Source organism: Pagrus pagrus, assembly GCF_965226575.1.
Source record: "Pagrus pagrus genome assembly, chromosome: 20".
Classification (NCBI taxonomy): Eukaryota; Metazoa; Chordata; class Actinopteri; order Spariformes; family Sparidae; genus Pagrus; species Pagrus pagrus.
In genome coordinates, this window is record NC_140207.1 from 6,154,506 (window position 1) to 6,170,858 (window position 16,353).

At 40.1% G+C, this 16,353-nt stretch overlaps 2 protein-coding genes across 2 annotated transcripts in view; both read left to right on the top strand.

Moving 5' to 3' along the window:
• thnsl1 (threonine synthase like 1) overlaps positions 1–16,353 on the top strand; it is a gene marked incomplete at its 5' end in the record, with an annotated part of 333,814 nt that overhangs the window by 81,627 nt on the left and 235,834 nt on the right. The gene's annotated exons all lie outside the window — the stretch shown is intronic.
• Positions 164–16,209, top strand: tfr1b (transferrin receptor 1b). The gene is made up of 19 exons (XM_084341200.1): positions 164–231; positions 3,016–3,067; positions 3,479–3,692; positions 4,785–4,989; positions 6,087–6,224; positions 6,733–6,817; positions 6,927–7,049; positions 7,164–7,259; positions 7,364–7,503; positions 9,377–9,540; positions 9,634–9,753; positions 10,056–10,141; positions 10,240–10,303; positions 10,390–10,457; positions 10,548–10,615; positions 11,245–11,335; positions 11,632–11,859; positions 11,944–12,093; positions 12,416–16,209. The coding sequence occupies exons 2-19, from the start codon at positions 3,035–3,037 to the stop codon at positions 12,617–12,619; spliced, it is 2,277 nt and encodes a 758-aa protein (XP_084197326.1). The 5' UTR covers positions 164–231; positions 3,016–3,034; the 3' UTR covers positions 12,620–16,209.

Consider the following 16,353-nt stretch of genomic DNA (forward strand, 5'->3'; position numbering starts at 1 on the left):
GTATTACTTCATTTCATTTTTTATATTTATATATATTTTAAACTTTTTTATTATGACTATATTATTATTTATTACATTTAAAAAGTAGTTATTTTATTATTTGACCCGCCTCCAGGCATGTTGACGTCAGCCATTGCGACATGACGTAGGCGGAAGTACTCCACCGTCAGCTCGTAAAAGGAAGGACAGCAGCGCCGTGAGGAGGACGGGGTGTTTCTGAGCGGCGGAGAGGTGAGCTAACCGACACAGACAGACTTTTTATTCATTTATATCTTATAATGTCGACTTGTTGTTTAACTGTTCTGCCTTTTATACGTTCAGTCCTCCCTCCACTGAAAACAGACGACAGCAAACATGCAGCTAACTAGCTTACTCATCAAATGATGCTGCAGATCTATCACCTGTCTGTCCTCTTGTCCTCTCGTCCTCTGTCTGTAGCAGGAGACCGTCTTTCCCTCGATGTAAATCCATATTTCAGTTATAAATCTACTAATGTTTGTTTTTAATAAGAGGTCCTTGTTTTCCTGGTGTGCCAGTGTGAGCATGTATAGAAGACTATTAATGACCTAAAAACATTTAATTGTCTTCTGATCTGGCAGATTAGTCGATATTAAAGATAATTGTTAGCTGCAGTGGCACTATAATAATATAGTTGAACAATACAATGATTTTGAGCTTTAACAATTAAGTCTCTTATTTGATTTATTCATTTATTTGATAGTCATTTTTTCAATTTTTGCTGCTTCTAGCGTCTCAAAATCTGAGAATTTGCTGCTTTTCTGCATTTTTTTATATAGTTTTGATGTGAATTCTTTAAGATTTTAGACTCTGATTTATTTCCTCTTTTATTAAATCTGCAAATTGTTTTCTGGATTGACTGAATAATTACTTTATTCTAAAAAAATCTAAGAAATTAGTGGAAAAATGGCCATTATATACTCACAGAGCTCAAATAGCTCAACCAACAGTCTAAAACCCAGAGATGCTTTGTTCTGTTCTGTTCAGAAATTATTATTTTGGGGGGAAAAAAACTAGAGCTGAAGGAACCATTCGATTAATCAATTAGCTGGTCATCAGAAAGGTCTGCAACCATTCTAATAATCGATTAAGACTTTTTTTTTTTTCAGTTTCAGCCTCTTAAAAATTAGTCTTAAAATGTAACATCTTTTAGCGAAATTGATTTGCATACTCTGAAAAGGTCGTGTCTGTGAAGAAATAGTCAGTTATATCCTGCTTCTGCGCAGTTATGAGGAAGTTGTGTGATTAACTGGCAGGCTTATTGAATGTTACATCAGTCTATGAGGAAGAAGACTAACCTGAAAGAACAGGGGGAACTTCTGGCTTGTTGTCAGTCGTAACAGACACTTGTTCCTAATCTCTCACTGACGCCTGAGTGCAGTCTGCGTCTGACATGTTTGGAAATTAAACAAAGCTTCACCAACAGAGGTGTTATGATGTGGAAACAATGTCTGAAGGTCACATTTTCTAGCTGTCGCCTAAAGAAAAGGTCAAACCGGTTCTTGTAAAGACATTTGAGATGACTAAATATTTTGCATTGAGACAGGAACCCTGAGTCACAATGACTACAGTGCTCATTATTGATTAGACGTCTTCTTATAATCTATTGTCAGCTGCTCATCTGGTCGATGCAGAGTGTAGAATAATGAGAAAATCCACAACAATAGAGGGAAAGTTATCTGCAGCAAAGTCGACTCAAAACTGGTGCGTATGATGGAGAGAGCAAGTACATGTTGGCACTTCTGAAGCAGTGACTAATGTTTCATTGTTTTGTTTTTCGTCTTACAAATTGCTAAAATGACTCACAGCTGTCTGAATTTGTTCTTTTTATTATAAAATTGTGTTTCCTTTGTTTAATAATCAGAGGTTACGCTCATCACAGGTTGTGACTCATCTCATGTGTTGATCGGTTTAATTGGTAGATGACCTGAACAAGACTCCGGTTTGCTGTGAGAAATAGATATTCTGCTCTTTTTACTCTCATTTTTCAGATGTAATGCATAACAGTGGATTAATGCTACTTAATGTATTTAACATAAATTTGATTATTTTGCACATAACTTACATTTGCTGTATCTTGATATTGATAATGTGACTGATTTCGACTCATCTCTAAAGACTACTGTCCCATAACGCAGAGAAATACTTTCAGGTTTTAACTGTTAATTATTTTCATTGTTGATTAATCTGCTGGTTATTTTCTCGACTAATCGTTTGGTCTGTAATTCCCTTAAGCCCAAAGAAATCTCTTCAAACAGCTTCTTTTATCCTCAACAGTTCAGTTCCAGAGAAGCAATATATAACAATATAAAACCCCTTATAGCAGAGATTTTTCTGTTTTGCTAAAATAAGAAAAAGTCTAAAGCGATTTATCAAATGTTAAAGTACTTGGTGACTAATGTTCTGTCTGTTTTCGTCTGATAGTTTCAGCTTTAAATCAATTCTCAAAAAACTGCTGTTTCATTTTGTATCAGTCTACTGAATTGAATGATTGTGTTTTTGTTTCAGCTCGACATTTTCGATATAAGAGAAAAAAAGATTATTATATTTCTACAACATGTCCAGTCGAGGAGTTTGTTTGTCGCATTAGACTTTACATCATGAGATCTGTTCATATTGTGAATTTGTTTTGTGTATTTTAGCAAATTAAACACAAAGTTCCTCTTTCTGGAGATCAACTTTGTGAAAACCCAGTAGCCATAAATCAGTGCTGCAAAATCTCAGTCTCATATCACTCCTAATATAAACACATGCACTGTACTGTGTGTATATAAATAATGTTTCTAGTGCTGTTGGTCCTGTTCAGGTTACTGCCTCAGTGAGTAACAGTCAGCCTGTGAGGGTCAGCTGAATAGCGTCACTGTTACAAACCTGACTCACCTTTTTCTCCGTCCCTCCTGTTTCCTTTGGTTTTTCTCTCTGCATTCCTGTTCCTTCCTTTCCTGAATTCCCGCTCACAACTTCATCTTCTCCGTCTCTCCCGCTCTCTGATTATAGCAACACAACAACAGCGACAATGGATCGAATCAGGTCTGCGTTTAACAGCATGGTGAGTGTTTATTTCTCTTATGTAGAGTTGATATCTTACACTTTTTTCCACGTGTTTATCCTTCCTGTCTGTTTTTTTAATGAAATTGCTGTGTTTCTTCACACAGCTGTACAAAAACTCAATGTTAATCAGTTTACTGTGGCATTAGACAAAGAAAAGCATTGAATCCTCACATTTGAGACATTTGTTTGGTATGTTTGCTTAAAAAAATGACTAAAATGAAAAGTATTGAAATAGAGGTTGACAAACTTTCTGTACTGTTAATTATTATTTTGTATCTCGAGTGAACTTTGTTAAGTTGCTGTGCTCCTCTTTGCTTTATTAGACATTTTCTTCCTCTTCGTCCCGTGCAGCTGTGGGATCAGGAGCACATTGCTCTCATAGTTTCTCCTCTTATCTTCCTTCCTCTAGATAAAGAACGAGCGGTACAGCAGGTTCACTCTGCAGCCGGCAGAGGACGGAGAGAGACACGTCGAGGTCAAACTGTCCGATGATGCCACAGATGACGCCACGGAGGCCGCGGGTCATGCGGGGGGGTCTCCGAGCTTCAGGCCAGCACTTCCACATCAAAACCGGCGTAACCTTTGTTACCTGATCCTGGTAACTCTGCTGGTATTTGTCACAGGTAGGCCACGCTTATGAATATGTTTTTTTTTTTTTTACATCAGTACGCCCCTCTTTGATTTAAATTTACCAATCGGGACAAGAAAAAACTGCCGGGCAGGCTCGTGTGCCCTGCTTCAAAAATAATTGGCTGTGAACTGTCCACCATTTCCACGAGTTATTTCACATCCACATTCTGCGGAAAGGATGTAAAATTTTAAAGAAGTCCTCTCGTCCAGCCAAACCACTCTGCAGCCATCTTCCCTCAGGGAAAACAGACTCTGCAGTAATAAGACCAGAACGATTTGCTTCCACAAAGCAGCCACCCAGAGGCGATTCACAGCCTAATTGCTTTACTGGTTATATAAAGAAGCATATGACTGCATTAATCTTATTTATTGTACTTGCATCTTTTTTGTCGACACTTCCTGTGTGTTGTTGAGCACGCTGAAACACATTTCAAATCAACTGTAAAGGTTGATTTATGGCAATAAATGATTGACCCTTAAATCTCATTTTCTAGATAAGTTAAGTCTATAAAATGTTTGGATGCTTCGGTTGATCGGCTGATATTTTTTCGGTTTATCTAAAGGCCGATCAGAAGAGCGGTTCAGGGAAACAGACGAGACAGTAATAACCAACGAGACCTACGAGCAGCTAAAATGCCACAGTGTGCTTCAGGGCTCGAGACTAATGTTGTACGTCATCCCCTAATTCCTGTGTCCCATTTTCATTTTGTTTTAAACCTTTTGTCTTTTAATCAGTTCAAGCAAATATAATTCTTTATTCCCTTAAGGTGCAGTATGCAAGAATCTGCCATCTTGAATACATACCCCACTCAAATAGCGGCAGCATATCATCAGAGCAGCTACTAACTGCTGCTGACTGTTTTCTTTTAATACATCCATGACGCGTTAGCTCAGTTAGCCCTGCAGCTAGCTGTACTACCAGGGGAGTGTTTGTGTGAGAGTATTTAAAATCCCAGGAAATCAGTGCAAGGTTTTAGGGACTGCTGGGATGTGGTCCACTACTTTAGTCCGAGTTAAAAAGCTGTTCTTAAGTCTTCACGCTAATTTAAACCAGTTATGTTGTCTCTGCATTGTTTCTCCTCCAGGCTACCTGATTGGCTACGTGAGCCACCGTAAACCTCAGACGACGCCGACAAACTGTGACGCTGGAGTTGAGCTGGAAGTGGAAAATCAGCAGGACGGGACTCAAGCTGTTGTAGCGCCAGTTTCTGAAGTTCAGCTCGACTGGAAGGACATCACCAAACTCCTGAAGCAGAAACTCACAAGCCAGGCCTTTGAAGGAACTCTGAAGTACGCTGTTCATGTTTACGCTCAAACACAACACGCCTTACCATACAAATACCCGACAATCAAAACAAACCTACCGCCGCTTTATTAATAAGTAAATGATTCCAGTTAAGAAGAATAAAACGAGTCCCTCCAAACTAAATCCTTTGTTAAAATATCAATAAATTATACTAGACAAGTAGAATTTTAGTCTAAGTAGCCTTCAGCTTTTTTGAGAGGGAAAGAAACAATAAATATGAATAAACTTGAGGAGAGGGAACAATTTATTTTTAGAGTATTACGCTGCAGACAGTCAGAATACAAATGAAACAGGGGAAGGTTACAGTGAGTGCGATTATGTAAGGGATTATACCCAACAAGTTCTGTGACTGTAAAGCTGACCCAAAGAACCGCACAGAGACGAGCAGAGATTGAAGTAACATTTTCTGGGTACTCGCTTAACAACTTCTATTTTCTTTTTATATAATAACTTTACAGAAATAACTCCATGTGCTCCGACAAGTATCTCTTTCTTGTCAGTGTTTACCTCCACTCCTCTTGAAAGAAACTAAATATTTTTATGTATTACCTTTATATATGTGCATTCGTTTCGTGTTTGACCGAGGGCGGGGCTACACACACACACACACACGTACACATGGATTTAGCCAAAGACGTTCGTGTCCGGCATATTTCATCATTAGCGTGTCAGCTGTCACTTAAATGTGTTTCTGTAGGTCTCTGGTTAGATCTCTATTCATACGAGGGTTTACGCAGTCACTGAACTTAAGTGCTGCTGCCCAATGAAAGATTGTCATAGCTAATACTATTCAACTGTTTCCTCTGTCTGACTCAGTTTTTATTTATCAGTCACCCTAGAGTACCCACTGATGTTTAAGATCTTTTTCGAGTGTGATTTGACTCATTTCTTCCTGCAAAATGCAACAACTTTGATTAGAAAGCCCCCTCATCATTCTCGTCATTTTGAAAGAATGTTTCTCCTTTCATACTTCATCTTAAGCTTGATATTTGTTCGTAACAGAGCTTGTGAGTCATCAGTGGAGCTCTTTTCTTTAGAAGTCATTTGAACTGTTTTGTGAAATATAACTTTTTCTCTGCAGGGACTTCAATCTGCCTCGACGCTCTGCAGGAAGTGAGGAAGATATTGGTCTGGGGAACCGCATCTTTGATGAATTCAGGAAACAAGAGATGGATCCCTGGACTGACATCCACTACGTTCAGCTGCAGATGCCAGACAGGTTGATATGACACCTTTTTTTTTTTTTTTTTTACTTCATTTGATAAATGAATGGATTCAGATTATTTTATTTTACAAATCAAATCTTCTGAAGCGGAAGAAACGTTTCTCAGAAGTATCGTGCCAAAGACACTCTTAGAAATGATCGTAGATGAACGAGCAGCTCCTGAACACTCGTAGGAGACTGAGAACATTCAAGTTTTTGGCCATACTTTTATAATGATCGCTGTTACTCCTTCCAGTTTCTTACACCGTAGTCTTCCTCTACATTTTCTTGCCTTCTCCTCTGGATGAAATGCCACTTTCCTAATGTTACAGTTTTAGGTTTCATATGTTATCTTTTCTTTTTACGTATGGTGGAGATCTTACTTTCTTAAAACTTGACTTATAAAAGGCAGCAAGCTAAAAAGGTGCTTACTTTACATTAAGATTTGTTTTCTTACTGAACAGTTGACAATATTTAAAAAAAAGGATGATATTTTATCAAGCTTTTGTACTCTTGTTGACAGCGAGCATCCAAATCAGGTCCTTTTTGGTTCAGATGTCTTCAAGCCGACAGGTTATCTAGCCTACAGTAAAACTGGGAAAGTTGAGGTGAGTTAACACAGCCGCACTTTACTTTTAAGGTCAAAATAAACAGTGATTTGCTGTTTTTAGCTGTGTTGAATGTAGTGGCCCGTCTGACTTGTGCTTGTGTTCGTAGGGGAAGCTGGTGTACGGTAACTACGGCCGCCAGGAGGACCTGGATGTTCTGCAGAAGAAGAACGTCGAGCTGAAAGGCAGCGTGATGCTGCTGCGAACTGGAAAGATCAGTTTTGCAGAGCAGGTATGTGCTGCTCTCTCTTCATATACCTCAGATTACTTCTCATGTTTTTTGTTTTTTTTTTGTTTTTCAGGAACTTAAAGTCTTGTTTTCCTGTTTCTGATCACGTCTCTTCAGGTGGATAATGCTGCCACGAAGGGCGCCTCTGCTGTTCTCATCTACCCGGACGTCGAAGATTACAAGTATCTAGCGAACACGCCACTCTACGGACACGTACGTTTATATACACAACTCTTCACATACGAGGAAGCATGTTGTAAAAGTAGCCAATAATGATGAAATTGTTTCTTTGATTTTGTTTTTGTGTCCACGTTCAGGTCCATCTGGGTTCAGGTGACCCTTACACTCCCGGGTTCCCTTCCTTCAACCACACCCAGTTTCCCCCAACTCAGTCGTCTGGCCTCCCTAAAATCCCAGCACAGACCATCACCGCCAACATGGCTTCAACTCTTCTACAGTAAGACACACACACACACACACACACACACACACACACACACACACACACACACACACACACACAGAGACACACACACTGTTGAACAGATGGGACATATATCATACATACAACATATATTTCACACCTTTATTGGAGCCGCAGTGTGACTTTGTAAGTTCACTAATGCTACGTTCACACCGCAGTTACAAGTGACCTGAATCTGATTTTTTTCGCTCATATGTGACCCATATCTGATTTGCTTTTGACAGTGTGAACAGCACAAGTCGCATTGAATCTGACATTTTCTAATCAGATTCAGGCCACATTTAAATGTGGTACTGAATCGGATACGTATCGGATTTTTTTGAATGCGACCGCAATCTGAACAGCCAGGTCGCATTTAATGCGACTTTGACGTCATTCTGACCCGCGCTGCACTGTTTTGTAAATGAATGACAAATAAAGTTGATAGAAAAGCGGGTGGGAGCCACGAACATAATCAAAACAAACATGGAGGACAGCAGTGAATCCGTCTATGCTCTAGTCTATGCTCCGCATAGAGCCATCATTAAAATATGAATTTTAATGAACGTCGTGATATCACCCGCTCACAAATATGCCGGCTGCCGCCACACTGTTTTTAGCATTAAGCCATACAGTCCCACGTTACCGGTTGCCGTTGCCATGTTCGCTTCCGTAAACACGAAGTCATCGTGTTTACGCAGTTGATCATTGATGTCATCAATGATCAACTGCGCATGCGGGTCACTTCAGGAGCGTGAGCTGTTCACACAGCAATCCGTAGACAGGCCGCATTTAAAGAGGTAATGTGAACGGCCAAACAAAAAATCGGATTTGAGCCATAAATCGGAATTGTGCATTAAGACCTGCAGTGTGAACGTAGCTTTAGTATTTCAGTAGAAGTTTCTGGACATACTTGACTGTGAACATCTGACATAAATTCATCAAAACTCATATTTATAGTAAAGCCTACTATAGTCATCTACTAAATACAAGATCTATGTTTTTTTTTTTTATTTCCCAGCATTTCGTATTATATTTATGTATTTATAATCTGGACTTTGGTTGAGAAACAATTGTTTTTTGTTAAAAAATGTTGTTTTTCTGTCATAAAGGACGTTTTGTATATGAATGAAATCCTTTTTTTTTTTTTATTATTATTATTATTATTATTATTATTATTATTGTTGTGTCATTCATATAATTGTCCAACCTGCATGGCCTTAAAAGACACCATAAATTCATATAAACCAGGACCAGAGTGCAGCTCACACATTTTCAAACAACAGAAATAGAAAAGCTGCTAAAGCATCTTTTGCGGTCAAGTTTTCAGACCACGACTGAGTACAACGTGATTTATAAATGACTTAAAAAGCTAATTACTACATTGTACTGAAAATAACTGAATAAATAAAAATTAAATAAATGATCTTGCCTTCTTTTCCAGGCTTTTAATAGCAAACTTAAACACATCCAAATTAAACAGCCGTTCCATTTTTTGCTCATGGGAGCACCAGAACATTTCAGGGTTTTGCACTCTTTTAAATCGTTGTAATTTGTACAGTTAAAAAAAGAAACGACACCCCTTCGTCTTTCCCAAATCAAACAGTCTGTTTTTCTTCTGAATATTCTTGAGGAAGAGTTGCAGATTTCTTTAACATTTGGATAAATGAGATGTTACCCATGATTCAGGGCCGAACTCTTGTTTGATGTGCACATATGTCCTTCATTTTTGTTTTTAGCAGAGTAAGACTCGACTACGGTCACAGCACTATCCTCTCTAAAGTTGACTCATTCTGTTAACAAAATTCACCGATTAATTCACTAAATGTGTAAACTCACCAGTCGCCATCCTCTCTCTGTCCTCCAGGAAAATCGGCGGTCCTGAATCAGATGAGAGTTTTAAAGGCGGCTTCAGGCCGCTGACGTACAGACTGGGAGGCATCGAGAACGTCACTGTGGAGGTGAACAACGTGCTGGTCAACAAGGAGATCCACAACGTGTTCGGAGTCATCAAAGGATTCACTGATCCCGGTAGAGCTCATCTGTCTTCTCTTCTGTAATAGGATTCTTCATTGTACAGCTAGATATTAACAATGTTTCTGGTGTCTGGATGTGTCTCTACAGACCGTTACGTTGTACTGGGAGCTCAGAGAGACGCCTGGGGGCAAGGCTACGCCAAGGCAGCTGTTGGTACCTCTGTTCTGTTGGAGCTGGCCAAGGCTGTTAAAGAGATGGTAGAGAAAGGTAACAAATATCAGACTGTTCATACTAACAAGGAAGTGTCTGAGGCATTCTCTTTACTTAATGAGCTTTATTGTTGAGTGGTTATAATAACTCATACTGCTGAAGCCTAATATGAACTTAAGATATTTTAAAACAAAACAAGGATTGTGGATTTTATCCTACGTCACTGAGATTTGAAGTATGTAAGAAAGAGATAATTTAATGGCCTTTCTTCATGCTGATTTTACTCTCAACAGTCTCTACTGTGACAGTGATGTAGGTGTTTGTATTTCTGCTAACATTAGTGTATTTCTTTTTGTCAGATGGGTTCAGGCCCAGGAGAAGTCTGGTGTTTGCCAGCTGGAGTGCTGGAGAGTATGGAAGCGTTGGCGCCACCGAGTGGTTGGAGGTACGAACTTAATTCCTTTGGACTTGGACTTACAATAGTAAGAAAATCAATCTTCTTCTTTTTCTCTTTCCCTTTAACGTGTTTTTGTTCGTTTTTAGGCTCACATGTCCTCTATTGACAGAAGTGTCATCACCTACATCAGCCTGGATGGATTGGTCATGGGTCAGTACACTTCACACCTTCAGTTTTTCTCGAGACTCAGATGTTTTTCAGTGATTGTCAATTGACTGAATGTATCTCCTCACAAGGTCGTGGGAGCTTTATGGCCTCAGGGAGTCCGTTGCTCTACAGCCTCCTTGAGAACACCATGAAGGAGGTAACGACACAAACAACAACAGCACAGTTAATGTTGATCCAGTTCTGCACAAACCAGCAGAGTTTTTATTAATTTGTCTCAACCACACAGGTGCAGAGTCCTCTTGGTTCTGGGACTGTGTACGACACGATGGGAAAAATTAACTGGCAGAAAAATGCGTAAGTAGATGAGCAGTTTGTGCTGCCATGTTTTGTCCAGGAAGCTAAAGTTGAATATTGTAAATGTATTAATCCTGTTGATGGAGGCTCTTAGTCATCCAGCTCATGGTAATTCTAAGTGCTGTATCGTAGGCGACTGGACTTGTTTCAGTTTCTTGAAGACGTTTCACCTCTCGTCCAAGAGGCTTCTTCAGTTCTAACTAACCGGAGGGGAGTTGCACGCTTTAAACCCTGCGTGGGAGTTTCCTTACAGAGTCGTTAAGGGCATGTTGTTTTCTAATAATAAAAGATTATAGAATACAAAAACCACTGAGAGCCACCAAAGGCCATGGAAAACATCCTGAGCTTTGTCTTAAAAGTGTCAGTGGAGGGGGAGCACCTGATTGAAAACGACTTCAGAGCTTTGGAGCTGCCCTCACCCTCTCGCTTTGATCGAGAAAAAACATTTGTTCTACGGATGTAAGAGGCCTAAAGATGGAGTAAGGAGAGAAGTCCTGAAATGTACGGGGTTGCCAGCCCGTTTTGGGCTTTAAAAAAACAACTAAAAGTACCTTAAAATCTGGAGTATTGTTGTCAGACTTTTTGTTGCTGATATTCATATTCAATAACTTCACGTCCCGTGTGTGCAGACTGAAGCCAATGTCAATGGACGACCCTTCCTATCCCTTCCTGGCTTTCTCTGGGATTCCCTCCATCTCTTTCCACTTCATATCGCCCAACGTGAGTCCTGACACAAAAGACGACATTCACTGATAATATTTACCCACAACGAGTAAAAATGGGAATGTTAACATGTAGGTAGACATATTCAGATTAAGATAATAGTTTTAGTAAAGAAAAATAGTTACTTAAAGGTCCCTACAAGACCAGTTAATATAAAGATAATGAAAGAAGAAATTATGTTAAAACCTCTCTCAGATTATGACCATGAGATTGCATTTAAACTGATCATAGAACAGCCGGTAAATAAACATAATTATGCTGTTTTTCTGACCTCTTGTCTTTTATGACTCTAGACTGAGGCCTATACTTACTACGGCACCAACCTGGACAGCGTGGATCACCTCAACTACCAAACCAACCATCACACCAGTGAGGTGACGGCGGTGGCAGCGCAGTTCGCCGGCCAGATGGCTCTGCGACTGATCCACGACCACCTGCTCAACCTGGACGTGAGTCGATACAGCAGCGTCGTCACCAAGGACGTGGCGCGAGTCTACAAACGAATCAGCCAGCTCACACAGGTCAGTCTCGTGCCTTTTTATGCTCTCGTTGAGTAAACTTGTTTTTTTTAATTCATGTTGATTGTTGGACGTTTTGTTCTGCAGTCTGGTCAGCTGAAGGGAGTGAGTTCTAATTGGCTGAACGAAGCACGCGGCTCCTTCCAGCGAGCTGCCAACGCCCTCAACCTCGCCATCACCAACACCGACTTAAATGACAAGGAGGCCTGTCGGATCCTCAACGACAGGATCCTGAGGGTGAGACTTTCACACCAACAAGCAGGGTTGATAACAGCACTACCTCGTGAATTTATTAAAAGTTACAATAAGCTTACCAAAGCCAACCAACCAGGCGTGGTAACCACTCCTTTTTCCTGTAAAACTTCAGCAAAGCTCTGCTAATTCGTTGTTAAACACCTTTTATATTTCCAAAAAAGTCTTCACAATAAAAGTCTCTCATTATTTAGTTATATAAAAGCTTTTACTATGAAGCAGCAAATGCAGGAAAACGTCGGAGACTTTCTAAAAAGCCATTGAATTTCGATACAGATGTATTAAAGTCTTCTATTTTTCATCCTAGGTGGAGCACACCCTCCTCTCTCCCTACGTGTCACCCGTTGAGACCCCCTTCCGTCACCTCCTGCTGGGCCGAGGCTCCCACACGCTGGCATCAATCGCCGAGACCACCGACATGGAGCAGCTCCACACCCAGCTGGCCCTGGCCACCTGGAGCCTGCAGGGATGTGCCAACGCCATGGTGGGAGACATCTGGGACATCGATTAAGAAATCTAGAGAAGGGAGGTTGGGGGAGGTGTGAGCGTGGGTGTGTTTGTGTGTTCGTCGTTGAAATGAAACGGGAGGTAGAGCAGAGGCAGGAGCTCCAATATCAGCACTTAAGCACAAGCTGTCAATCAGAGGTCTAAGCCCCGCCCTAATTTTGGGGAGGTCTTTATCCCATAAAGATCCAGGAGGAGGTCGAAAAAATAAACCGCATTTTTGTGAAACGAATACTTGAAAAAAAAAAATGAAGCTACTACTGACTAATCTGCGTCCTCGCCAACACGTCGGACCAACCGAAGCCTTTCGCTGCGACCTCTCGCCATCGCAACACTGAGAAACCTTATTTATACTTCAGTTTTTTATCAGTGGCAGTGCCCACTATAAAGTTATTGTTTGTCTTTTTATACAACGTTATCGGAAGCAGTGCCTTCCATAATTATGACGGTTATACTGTCTGATCTTACAGCAGCATCTGCTACACAAATGACTCCTCCTCAACTGTTGCTGACAAAATGGAGCCCCTGATAAGGTGAGAGTTTAACCTTTCACAGCCTTCGTTTCTTCCTTTTTTATGTGGAGATCGATCCCAGTCGAGTTCACCCGGTCTTCAAAATGGATGTTTTAAAAGCATAAAAAGGGAGAAATGAAGGTTAGAGAAGAGTTTTTCCTGATCTAGTGTCAGTTAGGCCTGTCATGATACTACTTTTTTGTTGGACGAATTATAAATTGCAACAAAAGATATTGTTTTTTGCTACTGATATTATAATGATGCAAGTAAACCCCTCTCAAAGAGCAATGCATTTTTGATTCTGATGATGAAACTAAAACAATAAATAAAATGAGTTAATTTAAAAACAAGGCTAGGAGCGCAGAGCAAACTGATATTTCTAGTATAAACCACAAACCTGGTCTTGATTTAGTCTGTGCTTGACGGCAGGATTAACGCTAAATTGAATAAACATAAAAAATGCTCAAGGAACATCCAGAAATATACCAAATTATTATCAAATATATATATTTTTCGCGCAACAACTAAGCTGATTGGCTCCATAATTCGCGAGAAAGCCATTTATGTTGCACAGTCTACTTTGGAGATAAAGTTATCGGGAGCAGTGCCTTCCATAATTTAAAAACCCCATTATCGGGAGCAGTGCCTTCCATAATGACAAGCAGTGATGGTAGTTTTTACCTACCAGTGTGTGTGTGTGTGTGTGTGTGTATGTGTGTGTGAAAATGTGTGTGTGATTTACATGTGTATTTATCGGGAGCAGTGTCTCTCATATTTCACTTTGAAGGGTGGAACAACTTATCGGGAACAGTGTTTCCCAGAGTTTTATACTTATTTATTTGTTTTTGTGTCTTTATTTTTGGATTATACTGTGTTTGTGTGTCTGTGTGTTGTCCTCCAGCTCAAATTTCTGTATCATGTTCTGAACTTGAGAATCAGTAGCATCTGTCCGGCTCACACTGCAGGAGTTTCGAGGCCGACTTAAGCCTGATTGGTCCCTCCCGACAGGCAGAGGAGAAATCTGGTGCGGATGCTTGGTCGGTACCAAAGTTAGTCAAAGGTGATCTGGTGTTTAGGGTTCAAAATCTGGATGGTTATGTCAATATTTTTTAGAGGGACCACAATAACTGTTAAGAAAGACATCCCGGGAGAAGCTCACATCCTAGCGCTTTAGGCTAACGTTAGCTAGCGTTCTACTGTGGACGGATATTAAAACTGACCGCTGAATTCTCACCTCCACTTCTCGCTGAATTCAGACTCGTTTCTTCTACTTTTGCTTTTTCTCACTGCAGAGTGTTAATGTTACAACAGCAAGTTCATGCATCAGTCTCCGCTTGTTTACATCTGCTTCCCCATAAGATCACGCGAAGTGTTGCATCGCTGTGTGTGTGATGTGCCATTATTTCTAAATCTTTTAGTGTGTACAGGATCTGTGAAGATTCTCCTCATGTGCTAACGCAACACGATTTTAAAACTCCTGCAGTGTGAGCCCGGCCTTAGATTCCTGTGGCCAGATGCGTATAACTTTTGCGTAGATTCCCGACTAAAACTGTGTGCGTACGCTCAAAGACAGAAACGTGCGTTCTTTTCCTCACGTTTATAAAGCTGTGTGTTCGTCTGATTCTGTTTTATTAATCTCAATCATTCTGAAAATGGGTTTTCACTCCCACAATTATCCACACATGGATGTAGAAAAGCTTAAACCAGCAGTCGTTTTGCTTTCACTATCGCTATTCTGTCTGTTAACGCGCATAAAATCTTCCGGGAAATGAAGGCTGACTGGTGATGATGCCACGCTAGCAGCATGGCACCTTTTCTGTCTACGTTCAAGTCTCCATTTTAGACGAAAAGAATAAATGAAGTCATGTTTTGTTTTGTTGTTGTTGATAGTCGTTACTCGGTTAAAATAATACCACTTGGAAAAAGCTACAGCTGTAGGCCTGAGATAACGCTCTCAGACGCCGACATATTCAGTGCACCGTCATCGAGGAGTAAGAAAACTGAACATATTTACATTTGGGAAGCTTAAATCAGAGTGTTTTGACTTTGTTTTTCACCAAAAAATACTCGATTTATCAAAATAGTTCGCAGTTAACTTAACGCTTGACAACTTATTGCTTAGGTGTCGCCGCTCTATTCATAAATAGTCTCAAAGTTTATCAACGTGCCTCTTAATGACATTAAAACTGAAGGCTGAGACTGCAAGATCATGACTCAGTCTGTGAAATTGGCAAAAAACCTAAACAATGGTTACATGTCTGGGCTTATACTTCACGTCTACATCATTTTTATCCCTAAATACCAGTTTATGTGTGAGGGGAAAAGGCAAATGTGGGTTTTTTTTGTGCGTACACATCGTTTAAACATCCGGCCCCCTGGTGTGTCTGGTTGTTACCTTCAAACCTCTCTGGTGTTTCTTTGTGTCAGTGACTCTACAGATGCTTCAGCTACATATAAAACAACTCCACAAGCCACAACAACTCTTTGCATGTAACATCATATCCCTCTTCACTGCATGTTACTGTATTGCTTTACTGAGATGTAGCAGACTCGGACCATGTTACAAATGTTCAAATTAGGGTTTAACAAATGTTTTTGCTCGTAAGATTATATTTATTTGACCGTTTTCTGTCAAGATGAATCAGTCGGTGATATTCTCAGGCGTCTGAACATGAAAGATCAGAAAAATTATATCAAACTGATCACAAATGAGTGGATTTGTGCCCAGAATACATTGAATATGGATACAATTGTTCAATAACAAATGAATAGACTGTCTGTCAACCAAATTGCAATCATTCCATGGAAATTATTTGTTTTCTTGTGTCACATCTGGTGAGTTTGATGCTGTTATATCCTGTTTTCCTACGTCTGTCGCAAGAATTTAAAATAAGGATGCCTAATCCTGAGGGGAGGAAATGTTTTTTCCGCTCACTGTGTAACTAGATTACTGTACGGTATGGTGAAATGCGGTGTTTGAAGACCTCTTCAGTATGATTTCTGTTACAAACATCTTGGAGTTTTGTTTCTGTGATGTTCAGCTGGAAAATGTAATAAACCCTTTTGGCTTATAGCATCCAGTAAATCTGTGTCTGAGTTTTAGTTTCTCACATGGTAAAAACAGGAAATCAGAGGATACAGGGGTTGTTTAGGCAGCTCTACCTCATTTTTATGACTCTTTTATCTTTCATCAGATGCCTTCCTCCATCCTACCGCTCTACAAATGTTC

Coding starts and splice junctions, on each gene's coding strand:
- tfr1b (XM_084341200.1), top strand. CDS start 3,035: ATGGATCGAATCAGGTCTGCGTTTAACAGCATG. Junction 4,990..6,086: donor GCCTTTGAAGGAACTCTGAA/GTACGCTGTTCA, acceptor TTTTCTCTGCAG/GGACTTCAATCTGCCTCGAC. Junction 6,818..6,926: donor GTAAAACTGGGAAAGTTGAG/GTGAGTTAACAC, acceptor TTGTGTTCGTAG/GGGAAGCTGGTGTACGGTAA.